This window comes from Geotrypetes seraphini, chromosome 4 (assembly GCF_902459505.1).
Source record: "Geotrypetes seraphini chromosome 4, aGeoSer1.1, whole genome shotgun sequence".
In the NCBI taxonomy this organism is placed as follows: domain Eukaryota; kingdom Metazoa; phylum Chordata; class Amphibia; order Gymnophiona; family Dermophiidae; genus Geotrypetes; species Geotrypetes seraphini.
The window spans coordinates 218,403,524-218,426,879 of NC_047087.1; the positions used below are offsets into that span (position 1 = coordinate 218,403,524).

At 45.2% G+C, this 23,356-nt stretch overlaps 1 protein-coding gene across 2 annotated transcripts in view; it reads left to right on the forward strand.

The window, feature by feature from the left end:
- Positions 1-9,072: 9,072 nt before the first annotated feature.
- Positions 9,073-23,356, forward strand: part of MAT1A (methionine adenosyltransferase 1A) — an 84,987-nt gene continuing 70,703 nt past the window's right edge. The window contains exon 1 of one of the 2 annotated variants that reach the window (XM_033943682.1): positions 9,073-9,362. In XM_033943682.1, coding sequence (XP_033799573.1) covers positions 9,269-9,362 — 94 coding nt within the window. In that variant the 5' untranslated portion in view covers positions 9,073-9,268. The remainder of the gene's footprint in view (positions 9,363-23,356) is intronic. The other variant, XM_033943681.1, reaches the window with a different exon arrangement.

Sequence of the window (23,356 nt, forward strand, 5' to 3'; positions counted from 1 at the left end):
GCATACTTCTTACATCATCATTCACAATTTTTAAGACTCCTGAGGCAGGCCTGATGGCCCGAAGCATGTACATGTCGAGTCGATGAATGTGTTTTATTGATGTTTGAACAATAAAGATCTTCAAATCACCAGACATATTGGAGGATACTTCTTTAGTGCACATCATTTGCTCTTGGACAATTCCACTCTGATTTGTGCATATATGTGGTTGTGGTGTTGTTTTTTCCCCTGTTTTTTTCCTGTAAATTCTAAAACCCAACATATGCCTGGTCCAAGGATTTTGGATAAAAGATCTGTACCTATTATGCACACTCAAGATTTGAGGTATCTGGCCTCTTCCAAAAGCAGGTTTAGTTTGGAGCATAGGTGCCAGCTCTGTGGGTGCTGTGGCACTCCTAATATTTTTGGGACCTCACATGACCTCAGATACACTACTACTATAGTGGCATACCAAAGGGGGGGAGGTCCACCCCTGGTGCAGCTCATCGGGGGTGCTCCAGTCTAGAGTCCAGTCTCTCCATGCTGCAGCCTACAAGCTTCGGGCTGCCTGCAGCATTAATGAGATGAACACGCTGCCTTCGGTGGCCCTTGAAGCTTTCACTCTACTGTAATGTCCTGCCTCTGCAGGACAGGAAGTTGAAGCAGAGGGAAAGCTTCCGGGTCCGCCAGAGACAGAGTGTTCAGCTTTTTAACGCTGCAGGTGACCCGAAGCTTACAAGTGGCAGAGAGAGATATACTACAAGACATGTCACACCCAGTTGGAGGAAGGGATGGAGAAAGGAGGCACCAAATTGGAAGGAAGAAAAAAGAGCCAACAGGGAAGGGAGAGGAGAGAGAGATGCCACAGGGAAGGGAAGCAGAGATGAGGAGATGGACGGGAAGGAGACAGATATACCAGACCATGGGATAGGGTGGGATGGGTGGGGTGAGGAAGGAAGGGAAAGAAATGCCAGAGTATGGGAGAAGGGGGAAGGCAGAAGAAGGAGAGAGAAAAATAGATAGAGGGGTGAAACTGGAATGAATCATGTATAAAGGAGAGAGAAGGCACAGGCTGGATGGAAGATAGAGAGGGTAGTCATTTCATGGAAAGGACAAAGAAAGAGGGCAGATGTCATATGGAAGGAAGAGAATGAAGGGGAAATGAGGAAAGCAGAGATAACAAAGGTAGAAAAAATATTTTTTACTGCTTTAAGATAAAGTAGTACTGTAGCTGTATTGATAAACATTTATAAATAGAAAATAGAAACAAGGTGATCTTTTTATTTAACTAATTTTAATATATTTTTGACTAACTTTTGGAGACCAAAACCCCCCTTCCTCAGATCAGGTCAGGCCAGGATACCATAACTGCAGTACTGTATACTGTACTGACCTGAAGACGATGGTTTTAGCATCTGAAAGCTAATTGAAAGATGTACTAGTCCAATAAAATAGTACTATCTTTTTTTCCATATTTGTTTTATTTATAGTTGTTAATTTGTAAAGTGGTGATTATTTGTCATTTTTTTTTTAAAATTTACATCTGCTGTCTTTATATTTTGCACAGTATCAGGGGGCATACATCACTATTTCTGTTAATGTAGTGTTGCATTGTATGCAGAATGTGGCTTCTTGGCGGTTCAGTTTAACTTTTGCCTATATATTTCTAATTTTAGTTTGTGATTACTTATTCCATTCTGGATGAGGGTGTATCTGTGTTCTGTGTGAATGAAAAAGACATGGTTTTCTGTTAGCATTGGCTATGTAGGATCAATGTATACTAATCTGGCTTGTTTAGTTTTACAATGGGTGTATTGATGTTCTACTGCTCCCTGCAGCATTTAAGATGCTGCTTTTTCCTAGTTACACCTTTGTTGTGTGACTCATGGATTATTACTAAAAATAATTTTTTCATATAAAGGAGGGGAATGTTAAAAAATGATTGGCCCTTTGTGTCAAATATACTAGGCACGCCACTGATAGTCTTATTTAATTTGAAAAATAAAGTATAATGAATTTTTAGACAAGAAGAATAGATAGAGTCTATTTTATTTTGATTTTTCTGGAGTAAAATTGGAATTTGTAACCTGTGAGAATATGCATCTCTTTTCATATTTTGTACAGTAAAAAGGAAACACATTTTAGTTTTCTGTAGTTCAGATTTTGTCTGCATATTTGTATTACTAATTTTTAGTTATGTGGAGGACCGTAATCAAAAGAAACGTTAAGTCAGCACTGGTAAAATGGCCATTCTTGAAAAGTATGTCTAAACCAGGGGTGCCCACACTTTTTGGGCTTGCGAGCTACTTTTAAAATGACCAAGTCAAAATGATCTACTAACAATAACATTTTTTAAAAAACCACAAAGCACACTCTACGCATAGAAAATGTTAATTATCTTTCCTATTCCGGGATTTTTTCACAGAGGTCAAAGCAGATGACTCTATGCACTGTCACCTCAGTAACAACCATATAAAAATAGACAAATACTCCCCTCCTTTTTTACTAAACCACGATAGCAATTTTTAGCGCAGGGAGCTGCGCTGAATGCCCAGCGCTGCTCTCAAAGCTCATAGGCTCCCTGCGCTAAAAACCGCTATTGCGGTTTAGTATAAGGGGACCATAGTGTAAAATATAGACAGCAGATATAAATTCAGACACATTTTGATCACTACATTTAAAATAAAATCATTTTTCCTACCTTTGTTGTCTGGTGATTTCATGAATCTCTGGTTGCACTTTCTTCTTCTGACTGTGCATCCAATCTTTCTTCCCTTCTTTCAGCCTGTATGCTTCCTCTCCTCCAGACCTCATTCCCTCCCCCAACTTTTTCTTCCTCTCTCCCTGCCTCTCTTTCTTTTTTTCTTTCTTCATGCTCCTTTTCTTTTTTTCTGTTTCTCTTCTTTCCTTCTGTCTCCCTGCCTGCCCTCTTTCTTTCTTTCTCCCTGCCTTCCCCCAAGCCACTGCCGCTGCCATCGGGGAACAGGCCCCCAAGTCGCCACCGCCATCATCCAATAACAGGCTCCAAAGCCGCCACCCCAAGCTCTCCCTGCTTCCCTGCATCGGGCTGACCAGCATTCCTCTCCCCGACGTCAATTCTGCCGTCGGAGAGGAAGTTACGGCCCAGCCAGGCAGTGTTTGGCTGGCCAGAACTTCCTCTTCAACGGCAGAATTGACTTCGGGGAGAGGAAGACTGATCGGCCTGGTAGATCGCCAAGACAAAGTGAGTCTATCACGGAGCCTGGGATGGGCTCCGCGATCGACTCACTTTGCCTTGGCGATCTACCGGTTGATCGCGATCGACCTATTGGGCTCCCCTGGTCTAAACTATTACGTTTTTCAAAAATTGTCTATCTGTACGTCCAGGTGTTTGATCGTCCAGATCGCCACTATGTCTATCTTTATATCACATTCTTGACCACAAATTTGTCCATGTTCCAAATGCACAGAACAAAACCTTTTGGACATGGGAGGGGCCAGTATTGTAATGGACTGGCCACCCACACATGACAAGAAAAGCAGTAGGGCACCTTACAGAGCACTGCTGTGAACTTCACAAAAAGGGTGCCACATAAATATCTCACCAGAACGCCCTTATAGGTTATGGTGAGCCCCCCCAAACACCCCCAAAACCCACTTGTCTACAACCCAATATCACTTATGGCTGCAGGTGACACCTATATGGCAGTACAGTAGGGTTTTTGGTGGGCTCACATTTTCCACCATGAATGTAGTGGTTAGAGTGGCTTATGGGCCTGGGTCCTCCTCTCTTTGGTTCACTAGCCCACCCCCTGGTGCTGATGTTCCAGAGGCAGGTATATACGTTTTTATTCTGAACTTTGTGGGGGTGCAACAGGGTGAGTGAACACAGGGGGAGTGTGTGGGAGTCTTTACTTTGTCTCTGCAGTGGTTATCTGGTTACTTTCAATACCTTTTGGGCACTTATACTTGTCTGTACATCGTCTAACTCACAATGTATAAGTTTCGCCTAGGCAATCTTGTCAAACATTTGATTATCTCTACAGGATGACTAAGTCTAGGTCGGCCCAAATCCCATGTCGCGCCCTAACCACTCCTCCAAAAATGCCCCTTTCAGTTCCGGGCGTACAATGGGCTTCAGAGGCCTATAATGTCCCTGGATACGTCCAAAAAGCTGTTTCGATTATTGGCACTTGGATGACATGTCTTTTAGATCGCCCAAGTGCCGACGGATGGGTTTATAGACGTATTTAAGTTTCAATTATGAGCCCCTTATTCTGTATTTGTTGAGAATCTGTTTTGGTAGCAGTGCAACTTACGCTGTTTTCCCCATAGGAGGTGATGGTGTATTGGTATTATTGAAGTGCTGCCTCTTCATAGACAGGGTTACTGTTTGAGCTCTTTCAGTTTTGTAGTAGCGTGACAAGCTTGATTTATAGGTTCTAAGTGTGTTTTTGCAGGATATTGTGGCCATTAGCGTTTAGAGTTTGCTGCTTCTCAGTGCACTGGAGTTTTGTGGTATCATTCCAGTTTGAGGTGAGCTCTCCACACCTTCAGGTTCAACAAAATGCAAGACTATTTCTTTTATGGTGGTGGCTGGGGGAGGGAGGATATTGGGCACTTCCAATAATTTTGAAAAGTTGGCTCCTATGGTTTGGAAGGGGTGGAATGTCGCAAGTCTTGAGCTCCCTGGCACAGGTGCTCAAAGGCCCACTACCACTGATAGTGGCTTTAAAATGCTGCTCTCTCTGCCAGTTTTGATAGCTGTGTTTGCTGCAAATCAGGCTTGACTCTGGTAGAAGATGGTGGTAGAGTGTTGGTGATGGTGGCAAGAGGAAGGAAAGAGGAGGGAGACTGGACAATCTGGATGGTAAGGAAGGAGAGAGAAAATGAACACCTTGGGAAGGCAGACATGCCAACTCACATATATTCAGTGTGTGACACATGTATTTGCCCCTTTTCTCCAGCTGACATGCGGCTAAAGCATCTTTTTCTCCAGCACTGGCTCCTCTTCTCTCCCCCTCCCCCCCCCACAGTTTAGCATTTCTCTCCTGCTTTCCCCCTGGTTTAGCATCGGTTACTCCCTCACCCTAGGGTCCTTCGGGCTTGCCTTCCATCCTGGCCAGCAGCTGCAGCACTAATAGCAGGCTGCCTGTGGGCAGTCAACAGGGCCTTGTCTTTGCTGGTCTCATCTTCACTGATTCTCTTCCTCTGACATCATTTCCGGATCCTGTGCCTTGGAAGTTACATCAGAGGAACAGCCGACACCGATGCAGGCAGCATACTGGTGATGCTGCTTGCGCCAGGGAAGTTAAAAGAGGTATGGGGTAGGGAAGGGGTGTGCATGTGGCAGGGGCCGAAGGAGTGGGGGGAAGGGGCGGGACGCCACCACCCCGGATGCCTCTCACCCTCGTTATGCCACTGGCCATATGTGCTGTTATTTGAATGGTCAATTTAATAGAGTCCTCAAAGCAAGCTTATGCTTTTGCAGGGTTAATATATGTTTGCCGGGTATATTAAAGGACACTTATTTGAAAAATAACAAAGTAAATGACCGCAGACAAAAACTTGAACAGTCCATCCAGTCACATTCATTAGTAATTCATAATTAAAGCATCTTTCTTTGGCATTTCTGGGACATAGAAAAGTCTGCCAGCCAGTGCCTTTGTGTTCCAACTAGTGCTGCCTGATTCAGGGAAAACATTTTTTGATTCAATTTGGCCTTTTGAATCAATTTTTTGATTTGATTTGCTTTTCCTGCCCAATCGGGGTTGGTTTTTTTTTTTTTGTTTTTTTTTTTAACGTCCTGGCACCCACCCCACTCCCTTTGCCCTCTCCAACCCCATGCCGGCACTGTGTCGTAAACAAAATAAAAAGATTTTTCCTCTCTTTTAGGTCCTAGCTCACGCTCGCTGTCACCAGCTCTTGCAAGATACACATTTCAAATCTGACATGTAATCAGAAAATAGAAAATAACCCTCCTCCCTTTTACGAAACCGCGTAAGAGAGTTTTAGTGCCAGCTGGTGCGCTGAATGCTCTGTGCTGCTCTGATGGTCATAGAGTTCCTATGAGTGTTGGAGCAGCGCAGAGAATTCAGCATGCCGGCCAGCGCTAAAAACCTTTTGCACACTTTTGTAAAAGAGGAAATATTTTTTCTACCGTTTATTGTCTGGTCATTTTATTATTCAAATCATGTTGGTCTCAGGATCTGGTTTCTGTATGTCTTCTGTTAACTCGCTCGCCAGGGTCTCCTGCCCATTTGACACTTTCTTCTTTCTCTGGGCTCACAATCTCTGTACCTTCTCTTCCACTGCCATATCCAAAATTTCTGTTTCTTTCCCACTGTCTACCATTTATCTCTCTCTCTCTCTTTTGTGCCCTGGGTCAAACCTCTCTATTCCCCTCCATGCAGCATCTCTCTCTTCTTCCCCGCCATTATCATGTGCAACATTTCTTTCTCTCTCCCCATACACCATCCCTCCCTGCACTCCACCCTATGTCCAACATTTCTCTTTTCTCCATGTATGTGTCCCTCCCCTCCACCATATGCAGGATTTGTCCCTTACCCATTTCTACCTCTTTGTTGCATCTCTCCCTTCATCTCTTCCACCCCATGTCCAACATTCTTCCATGTGCAGCAGCTTTCCATTCCTCCTTCTCTCCCATCCCCACCATGCAGCCTTCCATTCCTCTCTCCCATCCCCCATGCAGCAGCCTTCCATTCCTCCCTCCCATCCCTCTGTGCAGCAGCTTTCCAACCCTCCCTTCCATCCCACATGCAGCAGCCTTCCATTCCTCCCTCCCATTCCCTTATGCAGCAACCTTCCATATCTCCTATCCCCCTTTGCAGCACTTCCTGACTGACCCCCCTCCTCTTCCCACCGTGTTACCTGACATACTTTTGGGCCTCCTAAAGCAGCAGCAGCAGTGGTGAAGGCTGGCAGAGGCAGCACTCTGAACAGGTTGTTCGCTGCCTACCCCGCCAGGGACATCCCCGCCAGGGACATGATAAGAACATAAGAATTGCCATCTCCGGATCAGACCCTGGGTCCATCAAGTCCGGTGATGTCATCAATGATGTGGCAGAGGGAAGGCCCTGGCAGGACAGGCTACAAGCAACCTGATCAGAGTGCTGCCTCTTCTGGCCAATCACCACCATTGCTGCTGCTGCTTTAGGAGGCCCAGAGGTATGTTAGGACTCACCAAATTGGTGAGTTTGATTTATTTATTTTTTTGCAGAATGAATCGACTTGAATTGATTCACTGAAGTGAATCGATTCAAATTGGCAAATCAGGCAGCACTTATTTCAACAACTGGAGTTGCCATCTAAGCCCACTCCAGTTTTTCTAAACCATCTTGTCATTTGCAGGACACAGACTGTAAAAGTCTGCCCGGCACTGGCATCATCCTAACCAAATTGCCACATATGGGACAGAGACAGGGCCGGATTTAGATGAAAAGAGGCTCTAGGCTATTCCACTTATGAGGCCCTTTCACCTCCCATTGAACCCCCCACCCCCCTCCGATTCCAGCCTGCCTGCCTCCCATACCCCTTCCACTGAAACTCCCCCCCCCTCTCCCCCCATGCCAGTCTGGGCCGCCCTGTCCTGCAGGATCTATGTTTTGTCTCTCTCCCCGCGGGGCTGGGCTTTGCCCAGCTGTTTCTGGACTGACGTCTTTCCCTCCCCGATCCTCCTCCCAGGGCGAGAAAAAGAAAGGGAGAAGCCTAGTTGGCGCTCCGTTGTGGCCGGAGCCGGTTCCGATCCCGAAGCGGAACTGAGGTAACCGGGGAGCGGCTAAAACCTGAACCGGAGGTAGGATCGGACCGGGGACCGGTGCGCGTCCCCACCCGGGGCTGAGACCGATTCCCCTTTGGAGCCGAGAAAAGGGTGAGGGGGAAAGAGAGGAGCAGCGGGATCCGATCCGGAGCTGGAGCACGTGTGCAATTCGGATTCCCCACCCCCGGCTGAATTTTGATGAGTCGCTGGCGCAGGCGCCGTGAGGAGTGACACAGAAACACACCTCACGCAACCAGGACTCACGATATTTCAACAGCGCATGCACGCTCTAGAATTTTATTATTTATGATATAATCATGAAAATACAAAATAAAGCACGTAATATACATTTTAAAATACGCAAATTAAAACATATGTTAAGAACTTACTTAGAATTCCGCAAAATGAAGATATTGTCACAAAAATTTTTTTCAATAGTCTATAAACACTTCACTAAAGTATTGAACCTACTGAACTCAAATTTGCACTTTATTTATGCAAGAACAAACCAGAGCTTAGTAGCATAAGGCACATCAATATTTGTCATAGCAATCAGTGAACGTATGAACTATACTTTGGTGCAATCTAGTATATACAAACAAACAGACCCAATGAGCCGAACGCGTTGATCTTAACCAATACATTTTTATGTTTGTTTATTAGTCATATGCGTAGAATTTCTCCTTATTTTCGGTTCAGTGTTTTAGTGTTCACTGTTTTTAGAATAGTGTAATTTTAATTTTGCTAACAATTTGAATGTAGGCCCCTCTTGATCTTGAGGCGCTAGGCTGAAGCCTAGTTAGCCTATAGGAAAATCCGGCCCTGGACAGAGACCATGCAATTCTGCCTAGTACTAGCTGTCTTCTAGTTATATACCACAACTAATTTTACTGCTGTAATTGTCTGTTGCATATGCCCAAATTGTTCTTGCTGTACATGCCTTGGACGATTTTCTTAAAAAATGCAGTAAATAAATCCAAATAAATGAATAGTAAATAAACTCCAGACTGCTTTCTATTGAGATTAATTGACATCTGCCAGGTACATCCAACTTCCTTGCAGAAGCACAGTTGCATGATTTTTATTTATTTATTTTTTTTTTTTGCATATACACACAACCCCAAAATACAAGACCTATAAATTCAGATGTTTACTTGCTGCAGCTAATTGGCACGCATTGATTGCTTTGCTTCATTCCTTTACTAAGTATTTCCAACTTTGGGTTTTGAAGTGATGAAGGCAGAGTTAATCATTTAAATCCCCTAAAATCGTTCGGTCCTTGCGTCAGGCAACGGATTGCTCCCGTCTGTTCACATGATTCTTCAGGCACTTTCCCTTTCCCATATATATGGGCAACACAGACGATAACCCGAACTTCTCTGGCCAGACATGCGTACTCGGTAGCACATAAAAAGTTTGTCTTAACCAGCGACTGCGGCAGGACTTTACAAGCTACGAGAAAGAGGAGGCAGACGTTCACAGTAGCTGCAACGTGTTACACACACTGCGTCACAATAAAAGAACCAGACCATGAATGGGCCGGTGGATGGCTGGTACGACCAGTCGCTGGACGATGAAGGGGCTTTCATGTTCACCTCGGAATCGGTAGGGGAAGGCCATCCCGGTGAGTAGCTTTCTTCTGGCGATTTACCCCAACTCAGTCAGAATGCTTTCTGTTGGAAATCTGTTTCACTAGCTAAAGAAAGTTTGGTTAAAAAAAAATATATATTATTTTGCATTGGATCTCTGCTGATGTACTAAAATGTGCACTTTAAATCCAGATACTGGCTTCAGCATTTTTTCTTTTATATATATATATATATATATATATGTACACTGTAGAATTAAAGAACTAAGCCACATTTAACACTGGATGATTTTTTTTTTATTTTTTTTTTGACATCTGAGATTTTTTTTTTTTTTGATCCGATTTCCAATATACTGTAATGTGCTGAAAAAAGATACCAACCACAAATTAACGATCGACAAAATGCATTGTTATTGCTAATATTGGCTTAGTTTATTGGTCGTTGTTGCCCACTTATTGTATATTTTAAAATGTCAATAAAGATGGTTGAACTTAAAAAAACAGTGCCCATTAATAAGCTGTTGCAAAAGTGAAAATTTTGTAACCACAGCAGCTGTCTTCTCCGCCATGGCCTCTGCATATAGAATTACTTGCAGCAGATAAAAGTGAATCATTTACGACACTGCTTGTCCTGAGGCAAGGGGTAAGCATCCACGTGCTTGTTACACCATCAACCAAGAAAACAGATCAGTCGTAAAGAAGATCACAGAAATGTTTATATGCCGATTTGTGCGGTTTAACTTTAACTCGGTGATACTGGTTCGCCCAAACACGTTTTATAACGATCCTTGCAGTTCTTTCTATTCCCATTGGAGACGTCGGGGGTGGTCAGGAAGAGAGAGAAACAACTGCAGCAGTATCAGCTGTTGAGAAGGTGTATGTCATGGGGCACACAAAATGTTCAAAGAATTTATATCTACAGAACACACACAAGGCCTGTACTGGGCAGACTTGCACGGTCTGTGTCTGTATAAGGCCGTTTGGGGGAGGATGGGCTGGGGAGGGCTTCAGGGGCTGGGGAGGGTGTCGATGGACTGGAGTGAGCTTTGACGGAGACTTCAGTAGTTGGAACCTAAGAACAGTACCGGGCAGAGCGTTAGATTCTTGCCCAAAAATAGATAAGGAGAAGAAGAAACAAACAAACAAAAAAAACCCAACAAACTTTTAGATTGAATCGGGTTGGGCAGACTACATGGACCATTCGGGTCTTTATCTGCCATCATCTACTATGTTACTATGTGTAAGGCTGTGTGTGTATGCGTGCGCTTACACTAAGATAATTATGCACTAACATCTGTGTAAATGGTCAGAAAACTAGCATACAGACATTTATGTGCGTAGATACACAAACATATGACAATACAGTGCCTACGGTCTCTGCAATAACTACATTAGGGTTACCAGATTTTCCAAATGGAAAATCCACACTCCTTGACCCGCCCCCAGGCCTGACCAGTTCCCCATTTCCGCCCCCTGCTGCCTGCTCTTGTCGGGTAGGAGGACATCCACGCAAGCGTGGATACAACATGATGACATCACACGCACGTGTGCGTGACATCTGCGCAGGCGTGGATGCCCTCTTGCCCGATGGCGATTTGTTGGAAGCTTTTCAAAGCCTCCTGACAAAGTGTTGGGTTTTGAAAAGCTGTCCGGTGAAATCTGGATGTCTGATAACCCTAAACTACATGCATATATATATAGTGTGTGTACACATGGGGAGGGTTCATAGACAAAATCGCGCGAGACAACTGAGCGCCGACAACTGAGCGCAAGGTTGACGGTGCGCCGAAGAAAAGCACTATTTTAAAGGGTTCCGACGGGGGGTGTTGGTGGGGAACCCCCCTATTTTACTTAACAGACATCGCGCTGGCGTTGTGGGGGGTTTGGGGGGTTGTAACCCCCCTCATTATATTTGAAACCAAACTTTTTGCCTGTTTTTTTAGGGAAAAAGTTCAGTTTTAAGTATAATTTGGGGGGTTACAACCCCCCAAACCCCCCACAACACCAGCGCAATGTCTGTTAAGTAAAGTGGGGGGGGGGTTCCCCCCCACACCCCCTGTCGAAGCCCTTTAAAATAGTGCTTTTCTTCGGCGCACTGTAAAAAAGTATTTCCTTAGATTACTCCTGAGCCTTTAACCTCTTAACTTCATCTTATGCCCTCTCATTGCAGAGCTCCCTTTCAAATGAAAGAGACTCGACTCATGCGCGTTTACATTACGTAGGTATTTAAAGATGACATTTTTTGAAGGTGTTTCCTGGTCCTGAAGGACGGGGAGGCCACATCTGCTGTTTCTGGACACCAATTGGCTGTGCCAGAGACAGAGCAATGGGTGGGTCTGAGTGGAGTGGGGCAGGCTGGATGCGAACTCAAATTCAGGGGTCAACAGTACAGCCTATGAGAATTGTTGCTGCTGCCGCTGCCCTGAAATCTGTATGGAAAAACCCACATTTTAAGGGGTTGGAAATTAGAAACAGAGGGACATACTGGATTGCTGGGGGTCTTGCAATTCATAAGGCTGGCCCTGCTTCACCTAAGCATGTACATATCTGATTATGCTAGTATTCTATTTTCCCGTATAGAATAGCATCACATGAGCTAATATAGAAAAACCCAATTATAGAATTACTCCATTGTGGGGAAATTGTCTTTCTATATGTGTGTGAGTGAGACTTTGATTTTTTTTTTTACATTGGTATGTGCATGTGTGTATATGTGCATGTGTCTGTGAACAAGACATGGAAAGACTGTCCCCCTAGATTCTATTGGTGCCTTTCAAATGCTAAGCGCGCATGCACACTCTCGCCGCGTGTTTCCTGAGATCTGATCTGTCGGGATGTGGCCGGCAAGAGTGCACATGCGCGCTTACTACGTCACCAGGACTCCAGGACGCGCGGAGCGGCGGCTGCCGGGAGGAGGGCTGTTGGCAAAGAGGAAAGACGCTGGGAGCGGCGAAAGCGTGCAAGACATTGGGCCCCCCCTACTCTCCACCTGGTAATGCCTTGATACGGACAAAGTTTAATTTTTAGTTCAAAGCCTCTGCGGTGGCTCTTCTCTTGATCCCCGCCTGCATTGGAAGCCTTCTCCGACGCAGGTACGGCTTGAGAGAGGAGCCGCACCGGTGGCTTTGAACTGAAAAATAAACTTTGTCCTTCTGCAAAAAACTTTCGTGAGAGGTGCAAGCGCAGAGCATGCTTCACCCCGACATACAACCTCGCTGGCTGTGGACTGTGCCTTTGCTGCTGCGCTTTCCGTACCCCTCCAGCCGTGGCTCCTCCCCCCTGTCCCCGCCCCTCTCCTGAGGAAAAGCGTGAAGTTGAAATTTGGAAAATGAATGCCAAGTGTTTGCTATTTTGCAATTCCTTTTCAAATTCTTTGTGCTTTGTCCACCTTCTGCTTTTGTGACCGTCAGTAGCAGTGAAGGTCATCTCTTTTGCTTTCTCCCTAGCCCCCCGTGCCCTACGGGTCTGTACCTTTGTATTTATCCTCTCAAGTGCAAAATAGCCATGCAGGTGGTTCCTGAGCAGCAAGCCTGTCTTGCTGTCTTATCCCACCAGGCCGTCTGTTTCTTAAGGATTAATTATGTGCCAAGAATAAATAGGGAGCTGATGCAGAAGCTATGTGGAAGGAGACAGCAGAAAGGGGAGAGGTAAGTGGTACATGCTGAGAGGGAGACCAAGGCAGGAAGTGAGGAAGAACCAAAGGCAATTGTCTGACTGGTATAAGGAAAAGAAAGAAGGGAAGAGATGGAAAAAGACCAAAAAAATTAGCTATAGGGGCCTCTACAGACCGGAGAAAAAGGAGTAGGGATGTGAATTAATTAGATTCAGTTCATTTAGACAGCTTATTAAATTCAATAAAATCTTCGAACTTTAAAAAAAAAAATGTTAATGCATGTAAACCTAAAAAACAACTTATTTTCAACTGATCTGAGGCAGGCAGGCAGGCTGGCTTCGGGGGGTGGAGGTGGGACAAATTCTGGAAAATAATGAGGGGGACATAGGAAGGAGGCACTGAGGGCAGTAAGGACACAGGACAGAGGCACTGGGGGCACTAAGGACATGGGAAGGAGGCACTGGGGGCACTAAGTACACAGGACCGAGGCAATGGGGGCACTAAGGACGTAGGAAGGAGTACTAAGGACATGGGAAGGAGGCACTTGGGGCACTAAGGACAAAGGAAAGGGCACCTAGCACCCGTTAATATAACGGGCTAAAATACTAGTATATATTTAACCATTGTTTGTTATGTAAACTTGTAACCCGTTCTAAGTTCTCCTGGGAGGTCGGGGTTAAAAACCCAAATAAATAAATAAATATATGGCATCTAACATTAGGCGCTACTCCAACACCCACTTTTTTTGGCGTGGAAAAGGGTTCTAATGGTTCAAGGTACCAAAATGGGGGCAGAAATGGCAGATTTGCGTGAAAACACACTTATGTGCCAGTATATAGACTAGCACATAAGTGTTTCCGCTTGGAGGCTCTTCCGGAGTCTGTTATAGAGGAAAACAATCTCCAGGGTTTCAAGACAAAGTTGGACAAGTTCTAGCTAAACTGGAACGTACGCAGGTGAGGCTGGACTCATTTAGAGCACTGGTCTTTGACCAGAGGGCCGTCGCGTGAGCGGACTGCTGGGCACGATGGACCACTGGTCTGACCCAGCAGCGGCAATTCTTATGTTCATATTCGGGACAAGGACAGGTTGAGGGCGTTCCCTTAGGATGTTACTGAGAAATGGGAGCCTGAGACCCTCGTGTCGATGGGCGGAATATAACATGGGGCTGGTTGGCCTTCGTGTCACCCATTGGCTGGGGTGGTTGTGGGGCGGGGTAGTAGGTAGGGAAGAACAGGATAGGTTAGAGGGCCTGTCAGGCAGGGAAGTTTAAATTTGGTTGGAGGGTAGGCGGGTAACGCGCAGGACCAAAGTTTTTAACCCTTTCAGGACCATAAGGATCGTAGGCCAATTTTTGTGGTTTTGACGACATTTTTATGGTAAAAAGGGCTTGCAGATGCCAAAAAATTGATTTTTTTTGTGAAATATCATTATTTTTATTTAAAAAATCAAACTTCTGGCTTATGGACAGTGTGGCAAGTGAATCTTCTCGTCAATCTGGCAACGACGCTAATGAATGAATGTCGGAACCAGTTTGTTTACATAAAGGCAGTATCATATGGAATCCGTACATATCAAATTTAGAACTGTAGACTATCCCAATCAAAATTTATAGGATTTTAAAGTTATGGGACAAATATGTCCCTTGGTCCTGAAAGGGTTAAGGAGGGGACTTGGGAGGACTCGTCCTCTTCAGTGTCCTCCAGGGCGGCTTTTCCCACCCGCCTGTGTTTTTTGGGCAGTGAAAAGTAGCTTGGGGTGGCGGATCTCCCGAGCTACTGGGTCATTGGGGCTCATCAGGTGATGAGTGGTGGGCCGGCGGGGTGCCGTGCCTGGTGGGTCAGGTGACCCGGATAAAGGGGCATGAGGGACATGCCACCCCTCTGACCCTTGCTGTGGTGGCGGGGTCGAGGGCACTGAACGATTTTAATTTGGTAGCTCAGGAGGAGCTCTTTTTTTATGTTAATTGAAGTTATGATATGTTAAAGTGTTTTGATTAATAAACTGAGCTGCGGCTAATTTATTCCATCAAAGATTGTAGCGTTTTATTGGTGGCAAAAGTGGGGAAGGACTTGGTTGTAGGGGGGTGGGGATGAGAGCAGTGGCGTACCTAGGGGGCGGCGGGGGGGGGGCGGGCCGCCCCGGGTACCAGCCCTAAGGGGGTGTTCCCGGCCTTGCCGTTCAGTCCCCCGCCACCCCCGAAGGACCGCTCGCCCCACTGACCTTCCTGCACCACCTGTGAAGCAGCCCGCAGCAGGATCGCGAAGTCAGCGTCAGCATCCCTGCGCTGCTTCCTGCGCCGCGATCCCGCCCCTCCTCTGACGTCAGAGGAGGGGCGGGACCGTGGCGCAGGAAGCAGCGCAGGGATCGCTGACGCTGACTTCGCGATCCTGCTGCGGCTGTTCATAGGTGGTGCGGGGAGGCCAGGGGGGCGAGCGGTCCTTCGGGGTGGGTCGGGGCATCAGGCCTTCAGGGTGGGGCGGGCGGGCAGGCAAGCAGGCTTTCAAGGGGGAGGGGGGTGACAGGCAGGCAGGCAGGCCTTCAAGGGGGGACAGGCCTTCGGGGGGGGGGGGGGGCAGACCTTCAAGGGGGGCAGGCCTTCAAGGGGGGCAGGCAGGCCTTCAGGGGGGTGCAGGCCTTCGGGGGGGGTGTAGGCCTTTGGGGGGGTGCAGACCTTCAAGGGGGTGCAGGCCTTCAAGGGGGGGAACAGGCCTTCAAGGGGGGAAAGGCAGGCAGGCCTACAAGGGGGGGGGGACAGGCCTACAAGGGGGGGGGGGACAGGCCTACAAGGGGGGGGGACAGGCCTACAAGGGGGGGGGACAGGCCTTCAAGGGGGGGACAGGCCTTCGGGGGGGTGCAGACCTTCAAGGGAGTGCAGGCCTTCGGGGGGGGGGTGCAGTCCTTCAAGGGGGTGCAGGCCTTCAAGGGGGGGGGGGAAAGGCAGGCAGGCAGGCCTTCAAGGGGGGGACAGGCCTACAAGGGGGGAGAAGCTACAAGGGGGGGGGACAAGCCTTCAAGTGGGGGACAGGCCTTCGGGGGGGGTGCAGACCTTCAAGGGAGTGCAGGCCTTCGAGGGGGGTGGTGCAGGCCTTCAAGGGGGTGCAGGCCTTCAAGGGGGGACAGGCCTTCAAGGGGGGAAAGGCAGGCAGGCCTTCAAGGGGGGACAGGCCTACAAGGGGGGGGGAGAAGCTACAAGGGGGTGGGACAGGCCTTCAAGTGGGGGACAGGCCTTCGGGGGGGTGCAGGCCTTCGGGGGGTGCAGACCTTCAAGGGGGGGACAGGCAGGCAGGCCTTCAAGGGGGGGGACAGGCCTACAAGGGGAAGGGACAGGCCTTCAAGGGGGGTGCAGGCCTTCAAGGTGGGACAGGCAGACCTTTAAGGGGGGACAGGCCTTTGGGGGGGGGACCATGATTTAGAAGTACACGGAGGGAAGGGGGTGTTCAAAGAGACATGCATATGCCAAACTTTGGGGGGGGGAAAAAATAATGGGTCTGAAAATAGAGGAGAGGGAGAGAGATGATGGACCATGGGATTTAGGGAGGGAAGGAACAGAAAGGGAGAGAAATTGGACACAAGGGATGGTGTGGAGGAGGGATAGAGATACTGGATAGGAGGGTAATTAGGAAAAGAAACGAAGAGATGGTGGACTCTGGGATGGTGGGGAAGGAGGGAGAGATGCCGGATGAAAGGGTATTTAAGAAAAGGTGGATCTGTGGAGGGAGATGAAAAAAAGGAAAGATACCAGACTTCCTGGGAAGGGAAGGGAAATGGAAAGGGAGGACAGAGTTGGCAGATGGATGGTTAGCATGCAGAAAGAAGGAGACCCTGGCAAGCAAGTTATCAGAAGAAAACCAGAGCCTTGGACCAACAAGATTTGAAATATAACCAGACAACAAAAGGTAGAAAAATTAATTTTATTTTCTGTTTTGTGATTATAACATGTCAGATTTGAAATGTGTATCCTGCCAGAGCTGGTGTTGGACTGCAAACGTGAGCTAGGATTTAACAGAAAGAGGAAAAGTCCTTTTTGTTTCTTTATTTTATTTACACCACAGCGCCAGTGTGGTTAGGAGAAGCCAAAGGGGGTGAAAAAGCTATAAAACCCACCAGGAGTTTTGAAAAAAATCACCCAACTGGGCAGGAAAATCGAATTGAAAAACCAATTCAATAGGGCTGAATCGAATCAAAATTTTTTTTTTCCTGTATCTGGCAGCATTAGTTTGCGCTACTGTCTTAGACTTTAGGACCTGGGATTGGGGAGAGATGGCATCCTCAGTACTTTATAATGCAAGTGAAACGAGGATTTGGTCAGACTTTTGAAGGGTCTGCAGAAAAAAAATATTGTATAGGCCGGGGACATGAGACAGCAGGAAATGGGAACTTTTCTTCCTTCTATTTTTGTGAATGGAAAGGCTGAGGATGTCAGAGAGGTCAGTTAAAATATGTGCTTTATAAGAAAATATAATAATGTGTTTTATAAAGTTTATAGCATAGCTGGCCTACCCAGTGAGGTGTTCCTAGTGGTGATGGTGGCAGCGTGTCAATGTGTTGAGAGGAAGAGGTGGTCTGGGAAATTCTGCTGAGCAAACTCCGGGCCCATTTCCACCCCCCAGTTAGTCCACTCCACTCAACTGATTCACACACTGAGTGGGTCTTTGGGTGTTGTTTTGGGATCTCTTCCAGTGGTTTATCTCCTTCTGGTCCAAGGAAGGAAACTTTGTTATCCTTAGCATTGACCTACAGAATATGTTTGTAACAGCGCTGCTTGTGTGGCATTAGGCTATGTAGTGATCGAAAGAAAAAAACAGACCTTTGCACATTTTTGCACTATATGGTGGGTGTATGAGGAGATTCACATTTCCTGCACAGCTAAGTCCATGTGAAGTTACCTTGTGCTGTATTTGACATCTAGCAAGGTCTCTGTTTGAAAGGAAAGATCTAAACTTAAAAATGAAGTGGCCAGAAGTTATGGTAAAAGCAGATAGTGTAGCTGGTTTTAAGAAAGATTTGGACAAATTCCTGGAGGAAAAGTCCATAATCTGTTATTAAGACATGGGGGAAGTGTCTGCTTGCCCTGGATCGGTAGCATGGAATGTTGCTACTCTTTGGGTTTTGACCAGGTATTAGTGTCCTGGATTGGCTACCATGAGAATGGGCTACTGGGCATGATGGACCATTGGTCTGACCCAGTTAGGCTATTCTTATGTTATGTTCTCATCTGTAGGGGCCTTTGTTTTCACTTCTTATTTTAATGTATTTTTTTTCTGGGAACTTATCAGTGTTTTTTATAATGGGAACAAAAATGGAAGAGAATTAATGTGTGTGGAATGGGGGGTAACTAATTTCTTCAGCTAAATAATTCAATCCACTTCAAACAGACATAGGAGAACTTGTGCACCATTCACACACCCTCCAACCAAAAACGTCAAAAGAAAAAAACTGTTCGACAACCTCCTAGCCATTCGAGCTGCAACACTCGACCCCCAACTCTACAACCAATTGATATCAACCACAGACTGCAAAACCTTCAAAAAGAAATAAAAACCCTTCTATTCAAAAAACACATAAAACCGAACTAACACAATCAGAACTGTCCCAAGCATCACCTGCAACTACTCCATATGTACTTCTAATGTCATGACAATTTAGACATAATTTATGTTATGTTATGTTTGGAATAATGGTTACATATATGAGGTTCAATAAAAGAAAATTTTCACTGCCTGTTTCTATTCTGACCATTTATTCCATTTCATGGTTATTGCAAAAAAAAAAAAAAAATAAAAAAATTTTTTTTACATGGGGGGGGGGGGGGGGGGTCAAAAAATGATGGGCCCCGGGTGCCACATACCCTAGGTTCGCCACTGGATGAGAGTATATGGCCAGACAGCAGGGCCTTTCCAGATCCCACTGTTAATACTTTTAAAACCAATAGGAGAAAAGATTATTTCACTCAGAATAGATAAGCTATGGAATGCATTGCCAGAGGTTGTGGTAAGAGCAGATATCGTAGCTGGTTTTAAGAAGGGTGTGGACAATTTCCTGGAGGAAAAGTCCATAATCTGTTATTGAGAAAGACATGGGGGAAGCCACTGCTTGTCCTGGATCGGTAGCATGGAATGTTGCTACTCCTTGGGTTTTGGCCAGGCACTAGTGACCTGGATTGGCCACTGTGAGAACGGGCTACTTACTGGGCTAGATGGACCATTGGTCTGACCAAATATGGCTGTTCTTATGCTTTTATTTGTGCCAAGTATCTAGGTCAGTTAAGCCATTGTAACATCACTGTTGAGGTTGGTTCCGAGGCACTGTGGAATGAGGCATTATGACATCACAATCTCAGCTCTGGAATGTTGCTCTCATTGGGATTCTGGAATCTTCTTATTCTTTGAGATGCTGGAATGCTGCGATTCTTTGGGTTTTGGCCAGGTACTAGTGACTTGGATTGGCCACTTTGAGAATGGGCTACTGGGCTTGATGGACCATTGGTCTGACCCAGTAAGGCTAGTCTTATGTTCTTATGTGTACAGTGTTATAGGACAGTGCAGATCCACATCCATCTTGTGTGTTACGATTTACACCTGTTTTCAAGTTGAGCATGGATCCTGGCGATATGTGTTGTTCTTTAAAGGGTACCAATAGAATAATATTAAGCACCAATTTTTTTTCAGCGCTATATACTGAATCTGGCCTACTTTGGGGGTGGTTTATAAAGGATTTTGTGTGCCTACAAGCTCTGCCTTAACCGCACAAGCTTTGAACACTTATGATTTTAAAGTGTTTGAGGCTTGTGCAGATGAGGACGGAGCTTAGGCATTGGTGGAATGAGGCATTATGACATCACAATCTGAGCTCTAGAATGTTGCTGCTTATGATTTTAAAGTGTTTGAAGCTTGTGCAGATGAGGACAGAGCTTAGGTATTGCTGGACTGAGGCATTATGACATCACAGTCTGAGCTCTAGAATGTTGCTGCTTATGATTTTAAAGTGTTTGAAGCTTGTGCAGATGAGGACAGAGCATGCAGGAATGGGTCAGGGTCAGGAAAAGAACTCACCGGGATGGAAAAGGAAAATGAGTTCCCATGGGGACGGGGAAAATTTGTCCTCGTGCCATTCTCTAGTGTCCACTTCTACTCATCATATATGCCTGAATACTGTATCTGGCCCTTAGAGAGGACTATTATGTTTTCAGTCTCTGGGGCTGTATGTGAGGATTAATAGTTCAGTTAGTTTTCTCCTATCCCACATGACTTTCAAGGCCCTTTTTCTAGAGTTAGTTGACTTCTTACCTCTGCTGTCTCTCAAATTCATTCTACGTAGTCCCCTTCTCACAAGAAAGACAAGAGGAGGAGGAGAGAGTAATGATCCTATGATCTGGAGGAAGAAGAGAGAGCAAGACAGATAAACAGACAGAAGTGAGGGTTATTCTGCTGGGGTCTGTACCAGTTAGGTGAAGATGACAGAGCAAATGCACCTGGTTATCTTTAGCTGAATATTCAGCCACGTTTATCAAATTAATTTTGTAGCTGAATAGCCAGTTATTTACCCGATCAGAACTTGTGCTTGTAGAAATCTCATTATGTCAAAGTGGCCTTAAATTATGTTGTTTTTGTTTTTTTTTAATGAAAAATTTATCCTAGCTGTGATTCTAAGAAAGTCTGCTCATTTTGCAGAAATGTAGAAAAACAAGATCACACAAGGGACTGTGTCCATATTAATGTTTCTAGATTTCCAGTTGAAAAATCTGGGCTTTGTTTGCAACTTCTAACAAGAATATGATGGAAATAAATTAGTTAAGTACATTTTATTGTAGAACATAAGCAATGCCTCTGCTGGGTCAGACCTGAGGTCCATCGTGCCCAGCAGTCCGCTCACGTGGCAGCCCAACAGGTCTAGGACCTGTGCAGTAATCCTCTATTTATACCCTTATATCCCCTTTTCCAGGAGGAAATTGTCCAGTCCTTTCTTAAACCCCAGTACCATACTCTGCCCTATTACGCTCTCTGGAAGCGCATTCCAGGTGTCCATGATACGTTGGGTAAAGAAGAACTTCCTAGCATTCGTTTTTAATCTGTCCCCTTTAAACTTTTCCGAATGCCCTCTTGTTCTTTTATTTTTCGAAAGTTTGAAGAATCTGTCCCTCTCTACTCTCTCTATGCCCTTCATGATCTTGTAAGTCTCTATCATATCCCCTCTAAGTCTCCTCTTCTCCAGGGAAAAGAGACCCAGTTTCTCCAATCTCTCAGCGTATGAAAGGTTTTCCATAACTTTTATCAGACGTGTCGTTCTCCTCTGAACCCTCTCGAGTAATGCCATATCCTTTTTAAGGTATGGCGACCAATATTGGAAGCAGTACTTCAGAAGCGGACGCACCATTGCCCGATACAACGGCAGGATAATTTCTTTCATTCTGGTTGTAATACCCTTCTTGATTATACCTAGCATTCTATTTGCTCTCTTAGCGGCCACTCAGCTTCATTGTCATGTCCACCATTATCCTCAAGTCCCTTTCTTGGGTACTCTCATTCAATAACATCCCTCCCATCGTATAGTTGTACCTCGGGTTTCTGCTTCCCACATGTAATACTTTACATTTCTCAACGTTGAACTTCATCTGCCATCTCGTCGCCCATTCCCCTAGTTTGTTCAAGTCCCTTTGCAATTTTTCGCAGTCCTCTTTGGTCTGAGCTCCACTAAATAGTTTGGTGTCGTCTGCAAATTTTATTATCTCACACTTCGTCCTTGTTTCTAGATCATTTATGAATATATTAAATAGCAGTGGCCTGAGCACCGAGTTTCCTCTTTCTTCTTAAGCTTCCAGCTCAGTAGGAATTGAGGTTTAAAATAATAATAATAATAATAACAGCTTATATACCGCAATACCGTGAAGTTCTATGCGGTTTAGAAAGATTAAGCAAGGTACAAATTGATTGACTTTAAGAGGGGAGGAAGAAAGAGGGTTAAATTTTTTTACTTCTTAGCTATTTCTGGGCAAGAATCCAAAGCTTTACCCGGTACTGTGCTTGGGTTCCAACTGCCGAAATCTCTGTTAAGACTTACTCCAGCCCATCTACACCCTCCCAGCCATTGAAGCCCTCCCCAGCCCATCCTCCATCAAACGGCCATACACAGACACAGACCGTGCAAGTCTGCCCAGTAACTGGCCTAGTTCAATATTTAATATAAAAGAAAAGAAATAAAGACTTGAACCCTCAACTTCAGGTTACCACCCTTTTCTCTTGGGGAAGTATTATCCCTACTCCTTAACTGAGACTTGAACCCTCAGCCTCCTGTTACTAACCCAGCACTCAACCCTTGAGCCAGCCAGGAAATCCATTTTTGAGGAGAGAGTGATCAATAGAACAAGTTAATCGCTATAAGCTCACACCTTCTCAATAGTAGCTCAGGTGAATTACTTTCAACTACAGTAGGTATTCTCCTGTCCCTGGAGTGCTTTAAATCTGAATTTGTATTTGAGGCAATGATGGCTTTAATGACTCGCCCAAGATCACAAGAATCATTAGTGGGATTTATCCCCTAGCTTTCAGTTCACTGCTCTAATCAGGAGAATACAAGCATTGCCATACTGGGACAGGTCCAGTATCCTGTTTTCAAGAGTGGTCAATCCAGGCCACAAATACCTAGCAATATACCAAATGATTTAAACAGTTTTTTGCTACTTATCCTAGGGACCTTTATTTCTTGACAAATTACTGATACCTCAAAGCTCGCCTCGTTCTTTAAGATCTACTGACCAAAAACTTCTTTTCATTCCATCCTTAAAAGACTCCTATTATACCAGAAAAACTAATTATGCTATAGTAGCTCCCACTTTATGGAATTCTCTCCCTCAATACATCCGTGATGAACTTCATCTACCCAAATTCAAGATCCATCTTAAAACTTATCTATTTCAAGATGCCTTCGACAAATCTTAATTTATCAGCTACCCTAAGAAACCAACTTTAATCAGTATGCATCACTTTTTCCATGCACCCTTATCCTTCATGTTTTTTTTCCCATTCCTCTATCTCATTTTCCTCTAACAATTATGTAACTTTTCTACTCCTCCCAACTTACCCTCACTATCTAGTCTGTCTGTAAGTGTCATATATGTTTACCCTAATTATTCATACACCCCCCCACTATTTCTTTTAAATCTATATTAAAATTTTTATTGTTAACCAGTCAGATATTTGTTTTATGATCGGGATATTAAAAACTAATAAACTTGGAAACTTGGAAACTTGGACCCCCCCCCAGTGGATTTTCCCAAGTCCATCTCAATAATGGTTAATGGACTTTTCTTTTAGGAAATTATGCAGAACTTTTTCTTTTTTTTTTTTTTTTAAACCTTGCTAAGGTAACTGCTTTTACAATATTGTCTGCAACAAGTTCCAGAGCTTAAGAGGGGGCC